This window comes from Ambystoma mexicanum, chromosome 6q (genome assembly GCF_040938575.1).
Source record: "Ambystoma mexicanum isolate Mex_15411 chromosome 6q, UKY_AmexF1_1, whole genome shotgun sequence".
NCBI lineage: Eukaryota > Metazoa > Chordata > Amphibia > Caudata > Ambystomatidae > Ambystoma > Ambystoma mexicanum.
Genome location: NC_090937.1, coordinates 1,079,155,852 through 1,079,182,537, shown reverse-complemented (window position 1 = coordinate 1,079,182,537; position 26,686 = coordinate 1,079,155,852). Strand labels below are relative to the sequence as shown.

The 26,686-nt window shown below is 49.4% G+C and overlaps 1 protein-coding gene across 1 annotated transcript in view; it reads left to right on the top strand.

The window, feature by feature from the left end:
* Window positions 1-4,960: 4,960 nt before the first annotated feature.
* EXOC1L (exocyst complex component 1 like) overlaps window positions 4,961-26,686 on the top strand; it is a 419,337-nt gene continuing 397,611 nt past the window's right edge. The window contains exon 1 of the mRNA XM_069631626.1: window positions 4,961-5,281. Within this exon, the coding sequence (XP_069487727.1) occupies window positions 5,161-5,281 (121 nt within the window). The 5' untranslated portion in view covers window positions 4,961-5,160. The remainder of the gene's footprint in view (window positions 5,282-26,686) is intronic.

Here is a 26,686-nt window from a genome sequence, read left to right as displayed (position 1 = left end):
CAACGGTCAGCACACCTGTACAAATATACACACTGGACACTCCCGCACCAATCTACACGAAGAATATACTCAGTGCTATGACGTAGGCGACAGACATACTCACTGACGTGCATCTTTATTATTTTCCACATAGGCTCTCAAAATGCAGAAACGCAAGACGCATCATGAACTCATCTAAAGAGCTTGCTTACGCTTCTCCTAACCCTAGGTGCCACAATGAGAAATATAATGAAGACACGATACTGGTCATAAGACAATATGGTACTGTAACCTAAAGCGCCTGTGCACCAAACGGTTCCACCTATACACCAGGCCTAAGTAGGCCGCAAGCAAGAGCTTCCATGGACGGTAAAAGAACAAGAGTCAGGTTGCTGATCCTGCAGAATGAGCCCGGCGAAAGCAAACAGCCAAGGTCGCAATGTTGCAAACCCACATTCCAAAAGCAGACCATCAAGGGCACGATGTTGCAACCTCGCACGCCGCACACCAACGTTAAAGTCACACCTGCAAATTAAACCAGGCACACCGTGGAAAAACAATATTAATTGTGCAGAATTATGCCTCAAACACGGTCCCACCTCACGTGACCAAGCCGAACCTGACAGGATGCCAAGCCCAGGAGAAAGAAGGCGTCTGGATCCCTCGTTACAAGACATAGGCAGATACAATTAAAAGGCTCAATGGACATCTGCGACAGTGGGAGTAGTCGGTCTTCCAGCTATGAATAAGTCCTCACATTGTCTGCACGTACTCATAGTGAAACATTGTTGCAAATGACAGGTACACCGAGAGCTGGGAACAGCGATGGTCCCAGGCTGGGAAGCTCGCGGGCGCACCAATCAGAACATGGGGCTCCTATCACTGACGCCATTAACATTAACCAATCATCAGGGGTCTTCATGTAACAATTCTCATGTATCTAATTGTAGGGACAACCCAGATATATCACCTGACTAACCCTTGTCCACTAATATTGTTCTCTATACGTATGCTATACTAACCCTACCACTCGAGCAACCAATTAAGAGTGGCGATAGGTTTTTTGCTAACTTTCCAAGGTGACGCAAGTAGCGCGTCATACTAAGGTAAAAAGGGCCTGCGAGCCCTACGATTGTGTGTGTGTCAGGACGGACGCGTACGATCCTTGACCCATCCCTGCCGTTTTTGTCTAATAAACAGCAGAGTCACCTTGCTTCTTGCGTGTGTCTCATACTCTATCTCTTCTGGGATATACGGGAGGAGTTGGGGCCTCCCTGCCCGGAGGTCTGCGGACGGCCCGGCCGACCCCGGCAGAATTTCCCCCCCGACAGGAGAAAAAAAGGTATTTACCTTCCTGATAACTACATACGGGACCCAGAAGGCAACTCAGTGTGTATGCTACTGTATCCGTCGGAGTGGCAATTTACTTACAGTCCTAAATGTATGGCTTGCAGCTGCCTGCTACCTCGACCATCACATGCTTCTTGATAGGGATTCTCACACAGGCCCCTTGCGAGTGTTATCCCTGGGCGCCCTGCCTCCCCCATTGCGGCCTGTATGTGACAGAGCTGGACGGCATCTCTTTGGCCCTCCACGTGCTCTTCTCTGGCTGGGTACCTTTCGGATCTCCGAGGGTTCCGGCAGTTCATGTTAGGCATACCCTGTGCAGTTCCCTCTGAGATTTAAGACTACAGGTGGTTGGCAGTAAACCCAATTGGTAGCAGTCTGTACCACCCAGATTTACCTGATAGCTGTGGCTGAGCAGTCAGACTTCTCTCAAGAAGAGTTAGGCAGTATACAGAGTATTCACAATAGGTCAAAATAACACAGTAGAACAAGCAAACACTGACCAGAGCTTGGTGAAAAAGAGATATAATTATTTATTTAAAAACACATCTAGTAAAACACACTGGCACTAATATCAAGCAGTTCAAAAACACGGTCACTAAAAGACATACACTCCCTTCAACGATTAGTTAGACAAGTCTTAAGTAAAGCAACACTTATTTTCAGACAGCGGTGAGCGCTTAACGAAGATGGCACTCTAATCAATCGGTTTAAAAGGGAGAGAAAGGCAGAGCAAAGATAGAAACAGATCCCAACACTTTTGGAAGACCACAGTAGGAGAAGAAGGCAGGTTAAAACCGTAAAGTCAAAGTTACCAAGGCCGGACCCACTTTAAGAGGCTCCGGTCGAAATGTGTCCAAGGTCACACGGTTCAAAGTGCCCAAAAGTCTCGCAATAAGTTCAGAAAGAGTTGGACCAAAAAGCCAAAAAGAAAGGGACCAGTTAGATGGTGAAGGCGGCCATCCCAGTCCAGAAGGTTAAGGGATTATTGTTACCTTGTAGCAATCTTTAGAAAGAGAAGCCTGGCGAACACGTTACTTTAAAATGGTGAGAACGCTCCAGCGGGGGCAGGTGTCCCTGGCAGCGGGAGCAAGTCGGTGCTTCGTCCGGAAGAGAGGATCTCGTTCGGGAGAAAAGCAGGAGTCCATTGCACTGCCAGGGAAGAAACCAGCCGTGGAGTTCTCAGTTAAAAGGAGCGGTCCTTTTATTCGCGGTCCAGTGGTAAGTGGCTATCCGGTTGCCGGGGTGCTTGGCACGGGCAATTCGACCACAAGACGTCCTGGGATGCGAGAAAGGAAGGTAAACTGGTTGTGCCCACCAGTCAGGGGAAGAAGACTCTCCAGCCGGGAGATCTCCTCTGTCGTTGGGAAGTGGTGAGTCGGTTCAGCAGGGCTCCACCGGTGGTGTCGTCGTAGCAGGCCGGCTCAGCTTCTCCCTCATCGGATTTTCAGGTCCTGTGGCGACTTCTGAAGTTCCAGTCCCAAAAGCCCTGCTTTTATGCAGCACACCCCCATTCACTCAGCCTAGCTGTCAATCAAACATGCCAAGTGGTGAGCCGGCCGGTTCACCACTTGGGCCAATCACACAAGAGTTCGACTTGAGTTACCAAGGTAACTCAGTCCAGGGTGCCTAAAGCCCCTCCCACACCCCTTGTGGTACCCAGACAGAGTGGCACCACTTTTGGAGGCTTCTGTGGAGAAGCCCGCCAAAAAGTGGAACAAAGGGCTCGACCTTTGGTTTGGAGTTACAGAGGCGAACGCAAACGCCATTTTAAAACCAAGTTCTGGCAGAAAATACCAACCGGTGAATTAATATTAAATAAATAAACCGGTGGTATGTTAGAGGCTATGTTAAAAAGTATTAGCCTCGAACAATGGGAAAATCCCATAGAGATATATTTGCGGTTGAATATAAAAAGTAGTATCCACTGCCACCAGCCAAAACTCGACGAGGGGGGACGGGACAGCGCCCCCTCAAATAACAGACCCTGGGGCAATTGAATTGCCCCTACCAGTACGTCCACGATATGATGGTTTGTACTGGTTCTGTTAGTAATTTGGGACTAGTAAAGCCAATGGTGACTTTACATGCCCTGGGGGACAGTGGTCAGTCCCAGGGTATGGAGTCTATGGTGGGGGGTCACCATGACACCCTGGTGTTACTGCACTGAGGGTGCTGTGTAACACACATACAAAAACATATGAGACCCTATGGAGTAAAAGACCCCATAGCCCATGAAACACACTAACATTCAAAGGAACATCACAAATCATGTCCAAGAGTGGGAAAATAAAGAGTCTCACTCTTGGCAGGAGAAAAAAACAAACTCCAGAAATCCAGCAAAGCTGCTGGGGGACTCACTAGGTTAGGAAATTCAGCCTAAACAGAGAATTCTCCCTAACAGTTCACTAAAGGGTAAGCGGCATGATGACTTGTAATAGGTTTGGTCTTAATGGTATCTATCTATTTTGTGTGGATCTAGGCCGCTGCCACAACCCTCCATCACTCCGGACCGGCAGTTTCCTGACTGCAAGTTGATGATTTTTGTTGTCCCTTTCCCGACTATGCCAGGTGGGTGGTGTGCCCACCCTAGCCTGCCTTCTTGCCATCTCCTTCTGTTAAACTAGTGGTATTTAAACGTTTTCCTTCTGAGTGGCTATTGAGTAAAAATATTGCTTCGGAGCCCCACACAAGCTATAACTGCTTATATTTTCTATTAAAAACAGTCACCATCATCTCTTTTTAAAGAACCCCGTGGCCCCCTTGGACATCATTCAGGCCCCCTTCGGAGTCCATCTGCCACAACACACGAAATGCGTTCATATTAACAAAACACACGTATTGGATGACCACAGCCTGCTCTTAATCTAGGCCACTGCCCCCACCCATTCTTTCTTGCTTTACCTTGGATATTCCACAAGGGTCCAGTGTAAAAGTGCTGAAAAAGTTGTTTTGCTACTGGTAACACAGTCTTTGGAAAGAGCCAAGCACCGCACCTGGCTTCGTGCTTCAAATGCGGTGGTCGAAGGAGCTGTGTTCCACTGCTTTTGTTTTTTACTGTGAAAAGCTCCACTGCTTTCTGCAAACAGTTTCACCTTCCTGGGACTGTTCTTTGTGAAGCTAAGGCACACTTGTCAATTTGCACGTTGCTCCCTTCCTTCCTACTCTGTCCCCCAGAGTCACAGTTCCACTACTTTTTTTGGTACATTTCTATCACTGTTCAAATGCCACAAAAATCTTAGACCAGGGCAGGATCCGCATTTAAAGCTTCCCCGTGCTAATGCGCTAACACGCTCTGTGTTCTCTTAGAGTGGCTTTGAACTGGGAATTGGATGGCGGGTTCCGCCTACACAGCGTCACGTTCGAGGACTTGTGGGAAATGTTAAGTGTTCGGCATTGCGGAGGGCGGGCCTGCTTTCACTTGCCAGTGGTGATAATGCCTCTCCCTCTAATGGAAGCGGCTCACAATCAATACAAGGACAGGACAGCTGTTAACAGATTACTATAATGGGGCTTATATGAGGCTCCAGACTTTTTTTTAACTTTTGAAAAAAAGGAGGCTTCAAAATTATAGTAATCAAGGGACTCTGCGTACAAGTATGTATAAATAAATATTTTACTCCAGAGAACTGCCAGAGAGCGTGACAAGGGAAGAAAACAAAACAGGCTGGGCCAAGAACTCCGATGAGCTGGTGCTCTACTTGTTCCGACGGGGCACGGGACCCATAGGAGGGCAGGAGAGGGACCCACCGGGGAAACCCAAACACCTGTGCAGGCGGATTTTTCGGATGCTGCAGGTGGGAGTCCGCTGACCTGCCTCCCGGAGTGTGAGAGATGTCATCATTGCTGAAAGAGGACATGGAAAAGAAGCTTTTCAACCCACAAGGCCACGCTTTGTACGAGTTCATTGAAATCATTTGCAAAGCCAAGAAGAGGTTTTATCTTTGCGTGTCAGGTAACGGACTTGGCAATGTAACGCGGGGGGTGCCATGTGCGCAAATTGGTATTGGGTGAGGTCGTGTAGTAGATGAAATGTAATTTAAAGGAAGAATAAGCGGGTTCAATAGATGAACGCGTGGGTCTTCATGCAAAGGAACGACAGCATTGGTGGTGTTGGGGTGTATAGAGTGGTACTGCTTCATGCAAGCGCACCCCAGCTGATATCTACGCTTCAGTGGGGGTGCGATGGTACTGCTTTCTGCAAGCGCACCCCAGCTGATATCTACGCTTCAGTGGGGGGTGCGATGGTACTGCTTTCTGCAAGTGCACCCCAGCTGATATCTACGCTCTGCGGGGGGGGGGGTGATAGGGTACTACTTTCTGCAAGCGCACCCCAGCTGATATCTGCCCTTTAGTGGGGGGTGTGGGGGCGGGCGGGGTGAGATGGTACTGCTTTCTGCAAGCGCACCCCAGCTGATATCTACCCTTTAGTGGGGGTTGCGGGGGCGGGCGGGGTGAGATGGTACTGCTTTCTGCAAGCGCACCCCAGCTGATATCTACGCTTTAGTGGGGGGGTGCGATGGTACTGCTTTCTGCAAGCGCACCCCAGCTGTTATCTGCCCTTTAGTGGGGGGTGTGGGGGCGGGCGGGGTGCGATGGTACTGCTTTCTGCAAGCGCACCCCAGCTGATATCTACCCTTTAGTGGGGGGGGTGGGGGCGGGCGGGGTGAGATGGTACTGCTTTCTGCAAGTGCACCCCAGCTGATATCTACGCTTTAGTGGGTGGCGGGGCGCGATGGTACTGCTTTCTGCAAGTGCACCCCAGATGATATGTACGCTTTAGAGGGGGGGGGTGGCACTGTTTTCTGCAAGCGCACCCCAGCTGATATATACCCTTTAGTGGAGGGGGGGGGGGCGATGGTACTGCTTTCTGCAAGTGCACCCCAGCTATCTACCCTTTAGTGGGGGGTGTGGGGGCGGGCGGGGTGAGATGGTACTGCTGTCTGCAAGTGCACCCCAGATGATATGTACGCTTTAGAGGGGGGGGGGGGGGGTGGCACTGTTTTCTGCAAACGCACCCCAGCTGATATCTACGCTTTAGGGGGGGGGGAAGGAGATGGCACTGCTTTCTGCAAGCGCACCCCAGCTGATATCTACTCTTTGGGGGAGGGGGGAGGGAGATGGCACTGCTTTCTGCAAGTGCACCCCAGCTGATATCTACGCTTTAGTTGGGCGGTGGTGGGTGCGAGGGGGATTTTATCTGTTAACGCAATGTTACAGTTGGTTAGTGATTGGGTTAGTGATTGAAGGGGTCTGCTTGACTTAGAAAGCCCCTGTGTTTAAAGGCGTGTGGAGAAAGCGTGGTTCGCATGTTACAGCTTTGCCTAATGAGATAGCGAGGGGAGGCACACAACAGGGTCTTCTGGCATGTCGAGCTATTTATTACGCGCACAATAATAATCCATCAGGGACGTCGGTGCGCAAAACGAGCAACACCACAGAGAGGTGTTGGAGCAAATTTACAGTATGCAGGCAATTACCAAACACCTGTAACAGCCACGAGGAGATATTAAGTGCGCTGGAGAGACCGGCATTAATGTGGCAGTCCTCTTTGGAAATGATTTATGACCGCTTGGCTGTGTCCCAAATCGAGCACTGTTCCTTTCACCGGCACCCGCCTGCCGTGCCGTGCCATCGCGCCTTTCCTGTATGTGTGTTGCTGTCTGTCTAGGTCTGTAATGTAATCCACGTGGCTATCCACCCCTCATCTGAATTCAGTGCCGGTGTCCGTGTAAATGGCCGATGGGTGGGAGCATAAGCACGCACTAATTGTGAGCCCTCTTTATCTGAGGACTGGTCCCCCAAACGCCTCCAAATATAGCCATCACCCCCAACTTCCCAGTGGCTTCTGTGTTGTTTCTAACCATCTAACAATGACTTTGTTCACACATTAGAGTTTCAATGTTTCCTTCCCAGTCCAAATACACATGCAAAGGTTGTGCCTGTCTGTCTGTCTGTGACTTGCACGGCAATGCTAATTTATAACCGAGAATAATGAACACGCACAGAGCACGATGCGCGTGCTTGCGCAATATATAATTGTTAATGCATGTTGTCACAGCACAGTGCACTTGCGCGTGTGTGTTCATGTTCTCGCCGCATTTTGCGACAGAGTAGTGGGCATATGAGCGCATTTCAATGTTAGAACTGTATAGTGTTAGCAATTGGTTGTCACGTGATTTCCGGAGTATGTATTCGTGTGCACTGTATGTTGGTAAATAATGATGGGCGTGTGAAGTGTACAATGTGTGTACACGGGCACTGTACTGCTGTAACTTCACATTACTAGAGCACTGGGCGTGCGAACCAGTTATGACGGGGGGCACAGAAAATACTCTTGCAACTTTCAGGCAGGTTAATGCTTTTATTTTCCTTTTTGGGGGCTAGAGCCACCCCTCTCTTTCTTGTCTTGCGACGTCGCTAACCCCTGGTCGGTGCTACTGAACGTTGACCCCTACTGTCTCCAACTCTGTCTTCTGCTACTGATGCCCAGGGGTCAAGTCCCAAAAATTAAAGTGGGGGGACTCATCAACAAACGCAATGGGGTGCGAAGTCGCCACAAATTAGCATATCAATGTGATGCACATTTAATTAAATTGGGTTTGCATAACCACCCAAATTGCACAGGACGAATGGCATTTGCCCTTCATAAAATCAACACACATACATAAAACCAAGAGAGGATATTTTCTTCTAATAGTGTTTTTGAAAACGATAAAATGCGTGCATGTTTTAAACTCCAAGAACCAATAGAAATGTTTTCCCTGGGACTTGCAGTACCGAAATGGGATATTTCACCTTTAGTTGCTTGTTATTTTTGATCAGGTTATATAGGGCAGTGGTGAAGTGTCCGGCCTATAAACCTGACGATTGTGGTTTGATCCCCATGGTCTGCTTTAATTCATAAATTCAAAGAGGACATCCAATGTAATGTTTCTCTTTTAGTTGGGGGGGGAACTGAGTCCACCCTCTGAATAATGTGGGGGGACTGCGTCCCCTCGTGTGTACCCTCGACTTGAGCCCTGCTGATGCCCCCCCCCACACCCGGACTTCCTAACCTGCCCTACTCTGACCACCCGTCAGTGGGAGGGCCCTGCGCTTGCTCTGTTGGATTCGATTGTTTCAGTCACGTCCACTGTTCTGCTTTTACTGCCCCCCTTCCTCCTTCCACCAATTCTCTATGCCTCAGATGCGTCACTCCTCCTATTCCTTGCCTCACCCGTTTGATGTTAAATCTCCTCACGCTCCCCTTCTCCTCTCTACAGCTCTCTCCTCCACACTACTCCCCTTCTCTACTCCTGCCACTCGTCGCCCACCAGCACTACTACTACTCCATCTCACACTGCTACTACTCTCCTCCCACCACTACTACCCTCCTCCTCGTGCCACTTCTGCTCTCCTCCTCTTGCCACTTCTGCTCTCCTCCTCTTGCCACTTCTGCTCTCCTCCTCTTGCCACTTCTGCTCTCCTCCTCCCGCCACTACTACTCTCCTCCTCCCGCCACTACTACTCTCCTCCTCCCGCCACTACTACTCTCCTCCTCTTGCCACTTCTGCTCTCCTCCTCCCGCCACTTCTACTCTCCTCCCCCCGTCACTATTACTCATCAACCCTGCTTTCACCCAGGGCCATTCACTCTTTACTCCAACTCCCACTCAAACATACACACTGAAACTGCAGAACTCGTGAGCCAATACCGCACCTGCTCCAACAATCTCCCGCACAGGCCCGCGCCCCCCCCCCTCGCTCCTGCTGATCTTTTGGTCACCCTCCACTTTCACCTCTGACCGTATCTGAACAAAAAACACTCGCTACGTCCAGTTCCCAGTGTAAATGTTCCTCCTTCTGTGGGAGTTTGACACCTTTCTTTACCCAATCGGTGCTCCTCTTCACTCACTGGGGTGTATATGTGCAGGTGAAGGTCTTTAAAAAGGGGGTTAAGCCCCGCCCACTGTATCCACGTGAGCTTGCCACATGGCAACTGTGAAAGTTGAAGTTCAAAGTCCCAGTTTGATGCCCTATGAACCGTGTGGGTAAGTTTCGAGAAAGGGGTCTCTTTCAACCTTCCTTGTCCCTGGTGGTCGAGTGGAGTGGACCTGATGGCGAGCTGGCTGGCAGACTTGCCCGCGCTCACTACCCGGGCTTCCGTGCTGTGCGGCTGCAGCAATGGTCTCTCGTTCGGGTAGGTGTGCTAGGGTCTCTGCAGGGCTATGGTGGTTCCTCTTCTCTTCGCTAGGGGGTGGGGAGGGCTAAAAACTGGCTGGTAGCTGCACCAATAAGTTAGGCTGGAGATAAGGGAGTGCCTGCAAACACCAGTACTGGCACAAGGGGGAACAGGAACAGGATCCCTCTCGACTGCTAGGGGTAGGACTGGCTCTGGATTCCTCCCTGGTAGTCCTCTCACCCTCGGGTGAGAGAGGTTCCCACCCCCCTTGGCACGGCCGGTTACAGGCGTTGTCACCACAGCCGGCCTTAGGACAGGGCCGGGACGGGCGACCTCCCGGGTGCGCCATGCCCCCGCAGGGCGCCATTGACCCACCCCCCGCCACGGCTGCTCAGGGGAGTCTTTTGAGGGCTACCCCGAGCTGGTGTAGTGGGAGAAAGCGCGGCTGGCGCCCTTATGTTGTTAAATGCGCCCATGACTGAGAGGCGCATTTAATAACAAAAGGGTGCTGATGCTATTCACATGATGATTATCTCCCCGCTCCGACGCGGGAACAAGGAGGTTTTCATAAAGCAATTTTTTGTTAGAGAGTATATTTTGGGTTGAACCAAATTTGAAGCTTTCCCCACAGTATATGGATCTTGTCCTAGCAAATGTTACATCTCTTTACAGCATCTCCTGTTGAATTCTGTCGGTCCAATTAAAACTTTTTTTTCTTGTAACGGATGTCAACAGGGCCCTTGGTCTAAGTGGTTCATCATGTTGGTCTCAGCTCTTGCCTACATATCCGGTTCCTCTTCCAGAAATGCCCGCATGTGATGTGCTAAGAAAGCCAGTGATGCTTTGCAAAATGAGACACACATCTCCCATCCCACAGAAAGGTTTGGATCACCTTATCCAATTCCTGGTACATCCTTGAACCGAGAGGGAGTGGTATCATTGCAAGGAGGTCATTCATATTCAGGGCATTTACCTTTCCCCAGAGAAACATGGATGACCATCCCCCCCAGAGCCATCTTTAAGACTGTCGCTGCAATGGACATATTCACAGTCATCCTGTCACTCGAGTCGCTCATGAGCCACACACCAATTGCATTTGAACAGGGCATCAACTAAAGCCGATTTGAACAACATCATCCTTCTAACAGCATGATGAGATTGGCAGGGTTGTGGCCGTTGACCAATTAATCTTGTAGTCAGAGATGTCAAATGATGTTCTCCTTGAGTGAAGGCAATTAAAGATCTATGTTCTGGAGTAGTAGTGGCAGGTCATCCGCACATAGCCACAGTTTCTGCTCGATAACACCATAGTGTACACTCTGGATTCCCCCCTCTCCTCTTATCCATATTGCCAGCAGTTCAGGATGTCTCTGTAGCTATAAACATCTCATTTTTAAAAAAAACTTCTTTTTATAGCTGTGGGTACCGTTTTAATGAACTATCGATGCCCCTGGTAATGTGTAGTCATTATAGCTGCAGATACCTGAAAAACAATGAAATAAAATTCTCCCCAGCCCTTACCAAGAAGTGCCCCCTTCATGTGTGCCTGCTCTCCCCACTCCTGATAGCCTCCTCACCTCCCCTGCACTCACCATTTCTCCCACAGCATTTGCTGTTTCTGTGATGCAGTTTGCTCTGAAATTTCCGCTATGTGCAGCTATTCTAATAGCCAAGGTTACAGAAAATCTTTGTGTTGCAAACTTGGTCCCTAGCCCCTCTCCAATTCCCAAACGTCACATGTGGTACTATTGCTCCCCCACCCTTACCGTCCAGGTATTTCCCTATTTTTTGTCCTCCAAATGCCATTTTTTTTCTCACTTTTTCTTTTTTGGCTAACCAAGTCTATAGAGGCAACTATCGCTCAAAGCGTGAAAAATGGTGGCTGTTTCATTTATAAACACTCGGTTTCCTGGTAATTTACCCAAGATATAGCTATCTAGTCGGGAGGATGGGGAGTTGGGGGGGGGTTGCAGGCGGGGGTGGTGATCCTACCTGGTTGTCTTCACACTTTCGAACAAATCTAACATACAAGTTTAAATGTTTTTAGCAATTAATTTATTTAGATTTCCTACAGGAATACGACTCACCTTAACTTTAGGTCGCCAACCGCCGTCCTATAATATACAGATATAGATTTCACTCTGTTTGCCTAGACACTTTTGGCCCGATTCATGGAATCTGGTGCATAAATGGCGCAAGGGCTGCATGCTGAGAAGGATCCTGCGCGAGACATGGCGCAGAAAAATATTGCATGCCCTGCATATTTATGGATTCAAAGGTGCATTAGTAGCTGTTGTGAAAGTAAAAACAAGCAGCTCAAGGAACACCCACAACACGCCCCCCACGCACACCAAATAGCAAGCTAAAGGCCAAACCACGTGCAAGTCACAGTGTCCATCCCTGAACCACCATCCAGTAGCATTGTGAGAAGGCACACCTTCCCCCACAAGCTCAGGCTGCACCCCAGCAAAATGATGCACCTCACCTCGCAAGCCCAGGCTTCACCCCAGCGAATTTGCACACATCACCTCGCAAGCCCAGGCTGCTCTCCAGCAAAATTGCGCACCTCACCTCGCAAGCCCAGGATGCCACCCTGTGAAAATGCAGGCTTTTCCTCGCAGGCCCAGGCCGCACCCCTGCGAAGACGAGCAACTCACCTCGCAAGCCCAGGATTCACCCCTGCAATAATGCGTGCCCTTCCTCGCAAGGCCTGGCTGCACCCCTGCAAAATTGCACGCCTCACCTCGCAAGCGCAGGCTGCACCCTAGCAAAATCACACACCTCACCTTGCAAGCCCAGCCATCACCCCAGCAAAAACACAGGCCCTCCCTCCCACGCAAAACCAGGCTGTACCCCTGCGAAAATGTGCACCTCACCTCACAAGCCCAGGTGGCATTCCTGCGAAAGCACGGGTCTCTCTTCGAAAGCCCAAGCTGCATCCCTGGGAAAATACGCACCTCACTGCGCAAGCTCAGGCTGCACCCTCTAGTCTGCACACCACCCCTCAGCCACCCCCTCCAGTCTGGACACCACCCCCAGCCCCCCTCACCTGTGACACCCCCCCAGGCAGCCCCCTCCAGTGTGGACACCACCCCCAGCCCCCTCCAGTGTGGACACCTCCCCCCAACCCCTTCAACTCTCACACCCCCAGGCAGCCCCCTCCAGACTGAACATCAACCCCTAGTCCCACTCACCTGTGACATCCCCAGGCAGCCCCCCACATCAAACACGACCCCCTAGCCCCGCTCACCTGTGACACCCACCACATACAGACCCTCCAGTCTGGACAGCAGCCCCCATCTCCCTCCAGTCTTGACACCTTCACCCAGCCCCCCTCACCTGTGAAATCCCCCTCCAGTCTGGGCACAACCCCCTAGCTGCTTCCAGTCTGGACACCACTCCCAGCACCCCTCACCTGTGACGCCCCCTCCAGTCTGGACACCAACCCCATCCCCCTCCAGTCTGGACACCCCCCAGGCATCCCCCTCCAGTCTGGACACCCCCCCAACCCCCTCCAGTCTGGGCACCATCCCCCAGCCCCCCTCACCTGTGATACCCACTATGCAGCTCCCTCCAGGCTGAACACCACCCCCAGCCCCCCTTCACCTGTGACACCCCCCACAAGCAGCACCCTTCAGGCTGGACACCAACTCCATCCCCCTCCAGTCTGGTCACCACCCCCCCAGCCCCCCACACACGTGACACCCCCCCAAGCTGTCCCCTCCAGTCTGGACACCCCCCCCCACAGGCAGCTCCCTCCAGTCTGGCCACCACCCCCATCCCCCTCCAGTTTGGACACTGCCCCCCATCACCTGTGACACCCCCCACAGGCAGCCCCTTCCAGTCTGGAGACGAGCCCCTATCCCCTGCAGTCTGGACACCACCCCCCAGCTCCCCTCACCTGTGAAATCCTCCCAGGCAGCCCCCTCCAGACTGAACATCACCCCCCGATCCCTCACCCATGACACACCCCACAGGCAGCCCCTTCCAGGCTGGACACCAACCCCATCCCCCTCCAGTCTGGAAACCACCCCCTGCCCCCCACACCTGTGACACCATCCCCCAGGAAGCCCCCTCCAGACTGAAAACCACCCCCCTCACCTGTGACACACCCCACAGGCAGCACCCTCCAGTCTGGACACCACCCTCCATCCCCCTCACCTGTGACCCCCCCAGGCTGCCCCCTGACAGTCTCCAACAATACCAGTGCAATGCATGCCTGCAACTCACCTGAACCTCTGTGGTCTGCCAGCACCATTAAATGAAACATGTTCACCGCAAACACGATCAACAGGAACACTGAAGATCCATCCAAGACAGGAGAATCTGCTGACACACCCTTCAAGACCTTAATCAGCCCACCCATACTCATGTGACAAGTGAATGCAATGGTCAGTGGCATGTGAATGTTGGCCTTGGCACGTTGCCAAGGCATCAAACACACTAAATGAATGTGTGTCCACAGCAGAAGTAAACCTACGAATACATTTCCAATATCCACATACAATGGCCAGGTGCGTAACCACCTAAGCATAAGTGACCTGGGTGGAAGGGGTGGCTAATTGCCTGTCGGGGAACAGTAACATTTGAAACAAGTGGGAAGGCGTCCTGCCACTTCCTTTGGAACCCTTTACCTATATGTTTTGGTAAAGGCTAAATTCTTTCGCATGCTAGGTATGGCAGTGGCTTTGTTATTTGGCTAACTGTCATAGGTATTCTAAAAAGAAGAGCAAGAAAAGCCCTTTGAGAGTGCATCATAGCATGCTTTTATTATTTTGCTAGTGCTAGTAGGTGCACAACATATTTTATGCATTAGAATATTTCAAGAAATAATGCTATTTCATAATTGTAACGCTCACCTGGTTCCCACGGGGGCGCTGGCCTAGTCTGGATTGCTGTGGCCTCTTCTAGCGTGATGCGCAGGACCCGGAACACCGATTGGACAGGACCTCCAAATCGTGCTTGCCTGGCCCGTAGGAATATCCTTCTGCAGATGAGAAAGGGGATTAACAGTCTGCAGAATAGTGTGCTAGCTCCCCCCTTTCCCCCTTCGTTCCTCTCTAACTTCCTCCAAACCCCGGTTTAAGCTCACCTTATGGTTTGGAAGGATGAACTCTCCATCCTGCTTCTGGTGCAGGGGCGCGCGTTCATCCAGTTACTTCACTGGTTTTCAGAATGGCGCTGGCAAAATCCACTTGACTTTCCTGAGCGATGCGCCGTAAGTATGAAAGTTCAAAGTTCAAGTGAGGCCCCCTTTATGTTGTCTTTCTAACCTGTGATCTGTCCTTTATTTCAGGTGCAGAATGAAGGCGATGCGTCGAGGGTTAAACTGCCGAGGTGAGTAGTGATGGGGGCGATCCCTCTAAATGTCCTTATCATTCCCCAGAAATGTGTCTTGTCCTTTCCCCATAGGGGCCGGGGTACGGTACCTGCCAACGGGGCGGCGCCGACCCGAAATGTGGAAGAAAAGCCGGTAAGTATTATGGCTGTTAATCAGGCTTTCCTTCTGCTCACCTTTTGTTTCTTCCTCTCTCCCCTAGGTGCAGAGATGTGGCATCTGATGCTGACAGCCGCGATGGAGCCGGGAGATGTCTCGAGGACAGGTGAGTGAAGCGTGGCGCTGCAGCGAGCAACGCAATGCTTTTAAATGGAAGTCTTTCTTCAGGGATGCTGGCGAGAAGATTCCGGATGCAGGTAAGAAGTTTGAAATAGTCCTTGGTTTTCACCTTTCTCTTCTCTTCCTTCCTTGCAGGTCTTCCAGGTTCGAGGCGGGCGTGGCTGGAGTCCAGGAGCAGGAGCAGACACGGTGAGCGTTAAGCTGCTGGAAGCAGAACAACGCAAAGCATGAGCTGCTGTCTGGGCATGGCTTAAATAGCCTCCAAAGAAGTCCCAGGTATGTATCCTTCCCCAACTAGGTATGTATCCTTCCCTGGCCACGCCCGAGTGAAAAAATAGTCCCTATGAAAAAAAAGTCCCTTTCAGGTCTCAGGGAGGCCTGAAGTATGCAGCATGGTCTGCATCGGGTAAGTGCACAAAACACCTCCCTTTATGAGCCTGGCGCCTATGGCGCCAGGACTGATGTCCAGCATGAGCCTGGCGCCAAAGGCGCCAGGACTGAGTCCAAAGAGCCCCTATAAGGGGCCGCTGGGCTTTTACCCGAGGGCATGATGCCTGCTTCCGGGGGTAGGCATCATGACAGCACCCCCCCCCAAGGCCCCTCCCAAGGTCGTTCCTTCTGGAGGTTTCGGTTTGTTTGGGAAATTCCGATGGAACCTTTTTACCAGCCGAGGTGCATGTACGTGATCACTGGGTTCCCAAGACTTTTCCTGAGGCCCGTACCCTTTCCAATCAATTAGATAGAAAAGTTTTGATTTAGAGATCTTAGAATCCAAAATGTTCTTCACCTCGAATTCAGGCTCCCCATCTATCTGAATCGGTTCTGGTGGCTTTGTTAATCTGGTTCCTGGGTGCACTGGTTTCAAAAGTGACACATGAAAAACGGGGTGAATCCGCATGTTAGCTGGTAGATCGAGCTTGACTGCCACTGAGTTGATTATAGCTTTGATCGAGTAAGGGTCTAAATACCTTGGATTAAAAGTTCGAGGCCCCTTGAGTGATAGGTGTTTGGTAGCCAACCATACTTGATCCCCTATTTGGTATGGAGGCGCCTCTCTTCGATGCAGATCCGCATTCTTTTTGTATTTCCCTTTCGCATGTTGCAAATGTGCAGTTGCATCCTGGAAGGCTTGAGTAATCGCAGAATGCAAATGGTCCACTGCGGGCATTTCAAGGCTCAGAGGTGAGTCCAAGTCTGAAGTACGAGGGTGATGTCCATGTAGGGTATAAAAGGGGCTCTGACCAGTTCCAGAGTGTATCGAGGTATTGTATGCATATTCAGCCACCCATAAAATGTCCTTCCATTTACCCTCCGATTGGTGCAACATACATCGTAGATATTGTTCAAGGGTCTGGTTCGTTCTCTCCGTCTGACCATCGGTCTGTGGGTGGTGGCTGGTCGAGAGTCTTACGTCGATTTGTGCCAGTTGACAACACTTTTTCCAAAAATGAGAAATAAACTGGCTTCCCCGATCGGAGACTAGTATGGACGGGAATCCATGCAAACGGATGATATTTTCGAGGAATTCCTTGGCAAGAACAAAGGCTGAAGGTAATCCTTTCAACGGAATAAAGTGGGCCATTTTGGAAAATAAATTCACCCCAACCAGAATAGTATTGTAACCATTACAAGAGGGCAGGTCCGTGATAAAATCTAGTGACAGGGTGTGCCAAGGTGCTGGTGGAATGTCTAAGGGCTGAAGAAGACCGGCGGGTCTTGTCTTTTGACCTTTGTTTTGGGCACAAACTCCACAGGACATCACGAAAGATTTAATATCCTTTCGCCAGGAAGGCCACCAGAATTGTCGTTTAACCTTTTCCTCTGTTTTGGCAATGCCAGGATGTCCTTCCATCAGGGTATCATGATGACGGGAAATAACCAGTTCTTGCAATTCCTTTTCTGGCAAAAATAAGCGTCCTTGGAAGTAAGGTAAGCCATCCTTGACTGAAAAGTTAGACCCCCCTTTTGATCCAATCCTGCAAGGCTGAAGAGTCCAGGAATTGTTTCACTCGTGCTTGAATGTCTTCAAGGGTTTATAAAGTGGTTATCCCCAGAATTCTTTGTTCGGGAATTATCGGCACAGGTTCTGAGTTTGTGTCTATTTCTTCCATTCCAATTCGGGATAGATCGTCCGCCTTACCATTGTTATAGCCGTGGCGGTAGGTGATTACAAAATCAAACTCAGCAAAGAACAAAGCCCATCGGAGCTGTCGAGACGCTTGAGCCTTGGCAGTTTTTAAATATTGTAAATTTCGGTGATCAGTGATCACGGTGATGGTATGCCGGGTGCCGAGGAGATAATGCCGCCAAGCCTTAAAGACGGACTTAATGGCTAATGGTTCCTTATCGGTGATCGCATAATTTATCTCCGGCGGCGAGAACTTTCTGGACCAAAATGCTACGGGGTGCAGTTGGTTGGTTTCAGGGTCTCTCTGAGACAGGACAGCTCCCATGGCTAAGCTGGACGTGTCGGTTTCGACTATATATGGGAGATCGGGACGCGGGTGCTTCAAAATAGGTGCGGACGTGAACTTAGCTTTCAACTCCTGAAAGGCCTGTTCGGCTTCCTCGGTCCATTCAAAACGTTTATTTTTTCGCAAGAGTGCAGTGATGGGTTGCACCACACGTGAAAACTCCGGGATAAACCTGCGATAAAAGTTGGCAAAACCAAGCATGCTTTGGACACCTTTCACCGAACTAGGTGATGGCCATTTCAGGATGGCATCCACTTTCCGTGAATGCATTCGGACCCCTTTAGGTGTCAGGATGAATCTGAGAAAATCAACCTCGGTGGTATGGAAAAAACATTTTTCCAGCTTGGCAAACAGTTTGTGCTGGCGCAGTTTCTCTAGGACGGCCCTGACATGCTTTCTGTGATCAGATTCCGAAGAGGAGTACACAAGAATGTCATTGATATACACGACAACACAGACATCGATGAGTTCCCGAAGGACATCGTTCATGAAGAATTGGAAGGCTGCAGGCGCGTTGCACAACCCGAAAGGCATCACCTGGTATTCGAATAGTCCATATTTTGTACGGAAGGCCGTTTTCCATTCGTCGCCTTCTTTTACTCGTACCAGATGATAAGCCCCCCGGAGATCTAACTTGGTGTATACGCAAGCGTCCTTCACCTGGTCAAGGAGTTCAGGGATCAGAGGCAGAGGGTAACGATTTTTAATAGTTATCTGGTTCAATGCGCGGTAATCGATACAAGTTCTAAGGTCGCCTTCTTTTTTAGGCATGAAGAACAAAGCTGAGGATGCCGGGGACTTTGACGGGCGAATGAAACCATTGGCGAGGTATTGATCTAAATATTGTCTCAAATGCAGATTCTCTGCTTCAGTAAGGGCGTAAATCCTGCTACAAGGGGGTTGTGCACCGGGCACCAGATCGATTTGGCAATCGTACGATCTGTGGGGAGGTAACGTGTTGGCCTGTTCCTTTTGGAAGACGTCCTGAAAGTCTTGGTACTCTGGAGGTAGTTGCACGGGGACAGAGGTTACTGATGCTAGATTAATCTTTGGATTTTCTGGGTAGCAGGTTTGTGCACAATCCGGGAAGGTTATTCTCTTCGCTCGCCAATCAATTCGAGGATTATGTGTCTCTAACCAAGGGATTCCGAGAATAAGCTGAAACTGTGGAGCCTTGATTACATCAAACACAACTGCCTCCCGATGGCCATCCGGACCTACAAGTGTCACCTCAGCTGTGGAATGTGTTACCGGTCCAGAGGCAATTTTGGTTCCATCTACTGTGGTGATGACATCTTTGTTGGTTTTAGGACGCAGAGGGAGGTTTATCCTAGAGACCAATTCTCGATCCACATAGTTTCCTATAGCCCCGCTATCGATGTATGCCTTTTATAGCATGCAACCGTTTAGGCTGTTCCGGATCTACGAGGACCATTGGCACAATGAAATGCGAGGTCTGAGAGTTAGTTTTCAAGCTCGGCAAGCGGACCCCTACGCTTGCCGGGCGTGGTCGTTTCCCAATACAGAGTTTCCATGGATTTTATCAGCGGCTCCTACCACCTTCTTGGGCGGCTTAACCGGGCAATCTCGTAGAAAGTGTCCAGAGGATCCACAATAAAGGCATAATTGCATCTGTCGTCTTCTTTCCCGTTCTTTTTGAGTTAGGGGTCCTTTAACCCCTCCGATTTGCATAGGCTCCGAGCCATCAGCCCCCTTGGGGTTAGCGTGGGTCTTGGCCAACACCTGGGTTTCAAACTTGGACCGATCTGCTTTTCTGTTTTGCTGCCTGTGATCCAATTGGACCACTAACTCTATATATTCAGTGCATTCTTGGGGCGGATTTACAACTTGTGCCAGGACATCTTTAAGTTCTCCGTGTAGACCTCGATAGAATAACGTGATTCTTTTATCCTCTGGCCAACCAGTTTCCACAATTAGTCTATTGAAGGTTGCAATGTAGGATAGAAGGTCTTGATTGCCCTGTTGCAGAGATAGAAGTTGGTCATCCAGAGCCTGTCCCTGGGAGTGTCGAGCAAATAACCTTTCCATGTTTTTTGAAATCCTTGAAAATCACGAAGAATCGGGTCATCTTGAGTTACCAGTGGGACTGACCAATCGGCAGCACAGCCGCTGAGATATGACAACACAAAGGCTACCTTGGTCTGATCATTAGGGAAGGCCCCAGGTCTGCATAGGAAGTGCAAACGACACTGATTCATGAATACGGCGAATCGTTTGGGGTCCCCAGCAAAGCGTTCAGGTGGGGCCAGCGGCATGTTTCCAGGTAGATTAATCCGCACCGGGTTACTGGAAACCACAGGAGCGGGGTTCCCCCCGGAACCGGGTAAAGGAGTTTGTCCAGCTTGACCTTGCAAAAGCTGTCTAGCCAGGTCATCAGCTCTATCCTTTATTACAATCACTTCCCTCCTGAGGGCACTAGTCTCTTGACGAGCGGCGTGTACTTCGGCCCGTAATTCCCCCAGTAATTGGGCCAACTGGTCAGTTTCGGAAGTTTCCATAGCGCCTGGGTGGGAATTTGTAGGAAGACTTCGTGTTCTGTAACGCTCACCTGGTTCCCACGGGGGCGCTGGTCTAGTCTGGATTGCTGTGGCCTCTTCTAGCGTGATGCGCAGGACCCGGAACACCGATTGGACAGGACCTCCAAATCATGCTTGCCTGGCCCATAGGAATATCCTTCTGCAGATGAGAAAGGGGATTAACAGTCTGCAGAATAGTGTGCTAGCTCCCCTCTTTCCCCCTTCGTTCCTCTCTTAACTTCCTCCAAACCCCGGTTTAAGCTCACCTTATGGTTTGGAAGGATGAACTCTCCATCCTACTTCTGGTGCAGGGGCATGCGTTCGTCCAGTTACTTCACTGGTTTTCAGAATGGCGCTGGCAAAATCCACTTGACTTTCCTGAGCGATGCGCCGTAAGTATGAAAGTTCAAAGTTCAAGTGAGGCCCCCTTTATGTTGTCTTTCTAACCTGTGATCTGTTCTTTATTTCAGGTGCAGAATGAAGGCGATGCGTCGAGGGTTAAACTGCCGAGGTAAGTAGTGATGAGGGCGACCCCTCTAAATGTCCTTATCATTCCCCAGAAATGTCTCTTGTCCTTTCCCCATAGGGGCCGGGGTACGGTACCTGCCAACGGGGCGGCGCCGACCCGAAATGTGGAAGAAAAGCCGGTAAGTATTATGGCTGTTAATCAGGCTTTCCTTCTATGTTCCTTCTGCTCACCTTTTGTTTCTTCCTCTCTCCCCTAGGTGCAGAGATGTGGCATCTGATGCTGACAGCCGCGATGGAGCCGGGAGATGTCTCGAGGACAGGTGAGTGAAGCGTGGCGCTGCAGCGAGCAACGCAATGCTTTTAAATGGAAGTCTTTCTTCAGGGATGCTGGCGAGAAGATTCCGGATGCAGGTAAGAAGTTTGAAATAGTCCTTGGTTTTCACCTTTCTCTTCTCTTCCTTCCTTGCAGGTCTTTCCAGGTTCGAGGCGGGCGTGGCTGGAGTCCAGGAGCCGGAGCAGACACGGTGAGCGTTAAGCTGCTGGAAGCAGAACAACGCGAAGCATGAGCTGCTGTCTGGGCATGGCTTAAATAGCCTCCAAAGAAGTCCCAGGTATGTATCCTTCCCCAACTAGGTATGTATCCTTCCCTGGCCACGCCAGAGTGAAAAAATAGTCCCTATGAAAAAATAGTCCCTTTCAGGTCTCAGGGAGGCCTGAAGCATGCAGCATGGTCTGCATCAGGTAAGTGCACAAAACACCTCCCTTTATGAGCCTGGCGCCTATGGCGCCAGGACTGATGTCCAGCATGAGCCTGGCGCCAAAGGCGCCAGGACTGAGTCCAAAGAGCCCCTATAAGGGGCCGCTGGGCTTTTACCCGAGGGCATGATGCCTGCTTCCAGGGGTGCTGGGCCTGGTCTGGTGCTCCGGGGGTAGGCAGCATGACAGCAATATACATCTTAAATCAAAATACATTCATCTTGTTTTGGAAATGTATTAGAAAAGAAAGAGTGAGTGATAAACATAATTGTGACAAACGTTCAACAGGTCCCTGTCTCTTTTAGAGCTCACAGACACCATGCTGTCTTGCATATATGATCCACTCAAGACACAAACAAACCTTATTGATGGTGACTCTGTGTACTACATGTGTTAGATATTTTGTATTTGCTGAACGTTTGTCACAATTATGTTTATCACTCACTCTCTCTTTTCTAATACATTTCCAAAACAAGATGAATGTATTTTGATTTAAGATGTATATTATGAAATAGCATTATTTCTTGAAAAATTCTAATGAATAAAATATGTTGTGCACCTACTAGCACTAGCAAAATAATAAAAGCATGCTATGATGCACTCTCAAAGGGCTTTTCTTGCTCATCTTTTTAGAATACCTATGGCAGTTAGCCAAATAACAAAGCCACTGCCATACCTAGCATGCGAAAGAATTTAGCCTTTACCAAAACATATAGGTAAACGGTTCCAAAGGAAGTGGCAGGACGCCTTCCCACTTGTTTCAAGTATTATTAGCTCCTCAGTCCTTCCACTTGTTCATGAGCTTACCCTTCAGTTATATAAGGGAACAGTAACATGACGGGGCCATGCATGGATGATTGGAGGGCAGTCAGAGCGTACATGAGTCACAGAGACCGGAGAATTGTGCTGTCATTCCGAAAGAGCAAACATGGCTCACTACTGCATCACAGTTTCCGAGGTGGAGCAACACATTGTTTGTTTATTTATTTGTATAGCGCAGCCTGCCCCTAAGGCATCTGGGCGTATCGCTTAGTTACATAGGCATATTGTTGAATTGTATGCAGAGAATGGTTAAAGTAAACAAGAATACATTACAGATAAATACAATACAATGGGTGGCCCTACATAGACAGAGTTATATGCATATGGGATAGTGTTGCAATTGGGTGCAGAGAGGTAACAGGGCAGTATGCTTTGCAGGTAGATACAGCAATTAGAGTAAATACAGTATAATACAGTGTGCGGTAATACGCGGGCGAAAAGAGGGTGAAGGATGATGGGTCTGCGTAACCTATAGCTCTTTGGAGAGTGTCCATGACTTGGAGTTCTTTCTGAACGCGAGGAAGGACGGTTCAGTTCTGAGGGTCAGAGGAAGGGTGTTCCAGAGTTTAGAGGCGAGAACAGGGAGCTAGTGCCGCCTGCTTTCTGGAGCTTGAACCTCGGGATTTTCAGGCAATGGGCTTGTGCCGATCTGGTGGGGCGAGAAGTGGTGTTGTGAGAGGAGCTGTCGGCTAGGTATTTTTGGTCAGGCATTTGTGGGTGAGAGAGAGTGCCTTATGCTCTATCCTTTGGGGTATGGATAGCCATTGGGTGTTTCATCTTATGTCCGAGATATGCTGAGATCTTGGGATGTTCAAAGCTGCTCTCAGGGCATTGTTTTGAACAACTTGCAATTTGTTAATGTTACGTTGACCGCTGCCGAAGTAGAGTGCGTTGCAGTAGTCAGTTTTGGAGAGTACTAGCGCTCTCGCCGCGGTTGTGGAGTTGGCCGTGGAGAGAAATGGTCTGCAGGCATTAATTAGTTTGCAAGTGTAGGCAGGGGATGAAGAGATAGCGTTGATTTGTCTGGTCAGGATGAGGGAGGAGTCAAGATAAATGCCTAGTGTTTTCACGTGCTTAGATACTGTAATGTTGTTGCTGTCTATGTTGAAAGATGTATAGATGTACAAGGTTTGTCGAGATTGTTGAGTCTGGGTGGAGAGCCTAGTAGAAGTAACGCTGTCTTGTCGTCGTTAAGGCACAGTCCATGTTTAGCCGTCCATGCTTGGATGTTGTAGTAGATGTCGTTGAGAACGTTGGAGACTTTGGAATTGTCGCTTGATAACGAAATGAGTATTTGGGTGTCATCTGTGTAATTTGTGTAGATGACACCCAAATGATCTAGGAGGTCAAATAGGGGTTTAGTAAACATGTTATTATGTTGGTGATGTGCAGGAGCCCCTAGGCACAACGCAGGAAACCGGATCTGGTTCAGCGGCTGCGGTGGGTGCGAAGACCCTCATGGATCTTTTGTTTAGAAAGGACTGGACCCAGGCGTTGGCTTTGTCGGAGAAGTGGTCTGCTGATGCTAGGTGATTGCATAGTACTTCATGGTTTACCAAGTTGAAGGCAGCTGAGATGTCGAGAAGAAGTAGGAAGGCAAGTTTGCCATTGTCTTTTAATTTGTCCATGTGTATCTTGAGGTCGATTAAAGCTGTCTCTGTACCATGTTTCGGTCGGAAACCGGATTGTCTGAGGCCTAGTAGATTATGTTTTTCTAGTAGATTATGTTTTCTAGGTGGTGCTGGATCTGTACGTAAGCTGCTCCATCTAAGATTTTTAACGGAACAGTAGTAAAAGGTCGATAGTTGGTTGGGATATTAGGGTCTAGCGTAGGATTTTTGAGGAGTGGCAGAACCCAAGAATCTTTCAGATTATTGGGTACTGTGTTTGTCGCAAATGATGCGTTTATTAGTGTGGTTATGAATGATGCCGATGTTTGGCTGCATCTTTGATTATCGGTCACGGCATGTGTCTCCCTGGCATTTAGATGGTTTCAATGTAGACATTAGATCCTCAACCTCTTTAGTAGATATGGGTGAGAAGTTGAATAAGTCATTGGTGTTAGGTTGTTCGTTTAAAGGTGGATTCTGGTCTTTGATGAAGATTAGGCTAGCTTTTTTTGACTCACTTTTGGATTGTAGCAGTGAGATTTTGTCGAGTAGGGCCTTTTGAATGTTAGTGCACCAAGAAGTGTCTTTGGTGCACGTGTCAGGTGTGGCAGAGGGAGATTCGAGCTGTCTCAGGATGCTGAAGAGCTTTTGGTGTGGGATTTAGCTTTGGTAATTCTCTCGTTGTACATGTTTTTTTTTTTTTTGAATGGGTGATGGTTGATTTATAATTATTGGAAGCTATGGTGTAAGAGATTTTGTTGGAGGGTGTTGGTGAGTTTTTCCAAGTAGCTTCTGCCTGTCTCTTTGAGTTTTTAATACTGGTGTGAACAATGAAACCATGAATTGAGATGGGAGTGTGGTTTGGCCTTGCGTAGTTTAAGGGGTGCAATAGTGTTGATGGCTTTGAGCAAAGTAGTGTTTCTTTGAGCAAAGTAGTGTTGTATAGATCGACTAAGACTCTGGGGTCAGCGTTGGTGGGCATGTAGTCAATGATAGGTTGGAGTAAGGGTAGTAATTTCTCAACTGTGATGTTTTTGTTGTTTCTCGTGAGGGAGGGTGGTGCATTAGGAATGTGCTGGAGTGAGGTGTTATCTTTACTAATGGCAAATGTGTTGAGGTGGTGATCAGTCCATGCGCAGGGTTTGTCCGATAATATGTTGGTGTTGCAATTCAGGTCGGCTAGCCAGTCAATGGTTCTGCCTTTGTTGTGAGTAGGTTGTGTGATGCGGTGTGTGAAGCCTAGCTCGGAGTTGGTGTTGGCAAGTGTGGATGCTTTATCGTCTCTGATGTTGTCAGATTTGCAATAAACCTCCCTTCCTTCCTCCTCACCTTTATTGTCTAGGTCGTCTTCTTGTGGTGCTGTCTTTCTTCATCTGCGTATTTCCTTGGTTTTCTTCTTATCGTGTAAATAAGGTCGTTCTCTGCTGGAAGCCACGCCGCCAGGAGGTAAACCCCCAACCACGGGGCTCCCCGGGAGACCGTCCTCCAACAGGGAAAAAGCCTCCTGGCTGAAAAAAACCCTGTATTGGATCCTTACGGATGTTTCACAAGAATGGCTTCGTTCAAGGTACGTAGTCCACACGAGGAGGAAGAGAGTGTGAGAGAGAGACGGAGTAGCCGGAGCAGCAGAAGGTGCCTGAAGCGAGGAGGACACAACACGGAAAGCAACGGAACGGGAAACGAAGGTAAGAACAAAAAGAAAACAGAAGTAAGTACGCTCGAAGAGGCGAGAGGGCAGAACAGTAGGCAACGATCGAAGGGACGATCGTTGGAGAGAAAGACAGAAAAGATAACAATGGAGCGTTAGCTCTGAGAGTGAAAGTTACTAGCTTTGGCAGGACGGTGAAAAGACCGAAGGTGCAACGCATCTGAACGCCAGCAATTCCACCAGTATAAACAATGGGCAGCCATCTTGAAAAACACTAGACCGCTCACAGGAGAACGTAGTGTAACGTGAAGGGAATTTCAATGGAGTCTCCAGGAATGCCATAACTTCCATCGGGGAATCATGACAGATGTCCCGGTAGCTTAGGTTGAAATCTCCTAAGATTAGGATCTGTGAGCTAGGTTTGGTATTGTTGGAGAGCAGGAGGGCGATGTCATCTTCGAAGGAAGAGGTTGTCCCTGGGTGTCTATAAATGAGGTGTATGATAAGTGGTCTTGTGTCGGTGATAGGTAGTTTGATAGAAAGTAGTTCCCCAGATAGGGAGGTTTGGTTAAGTATGGGTCTTATGTTGAGTGAGGTTTTGGCAATAAATGCAACTCCACCTCCTTTTGCTGAGTTTCTGTCAAGACGATATATGGCATAGCCATCTGGTATGGCCAGTGCGAGTGCTGGTCCTGATGCTTCTTGTTGCATGTCTCTGTTATGGCGAGAAAATCTAGATCATTTGTGGTTATAATGTCTGCTATGTCTAGGGCACGGGTTGGTATTGATCTAGCATTGACTAGAGCACCCTTGATAATAGTGTCAGTGGGTTGTGCCTTGATATTTTTGTGTGAGGAGGCTTTGGGCATTGATGTGGATATTGTGGTGTTAGTAGTGATATGTCTGGTGGTTCTTGTGTGTTTAGCATTGGTGGGGGTATGGTTCAGGTGTATTCTAGATCCTAGTCTTGCATTTCTGCTCGCTATGGGGCATGGCTGGTTGGGGGTGGGTCTTGTGGCAAATAGATTAATCCATTGTGTAGGAGTGAGAGTGGACTGGTTCGATGGAGTTAGCTTGTTAAGCTAGTGTGAGCTGGGAGGCAGCGTTGTAGGAATCATGAAGGTGGTACATTGGCAGATTGGGGTAAGGTGGGAGACATGGTAATCGTGGTGATGGGAGAGCAGGTGGTGGTGGTATTGGTGAGATTGTGTGTAAGCTGTATGATGGTGACTTCATAGGTTATGTTGCAAAGGTGCAGCAATCTA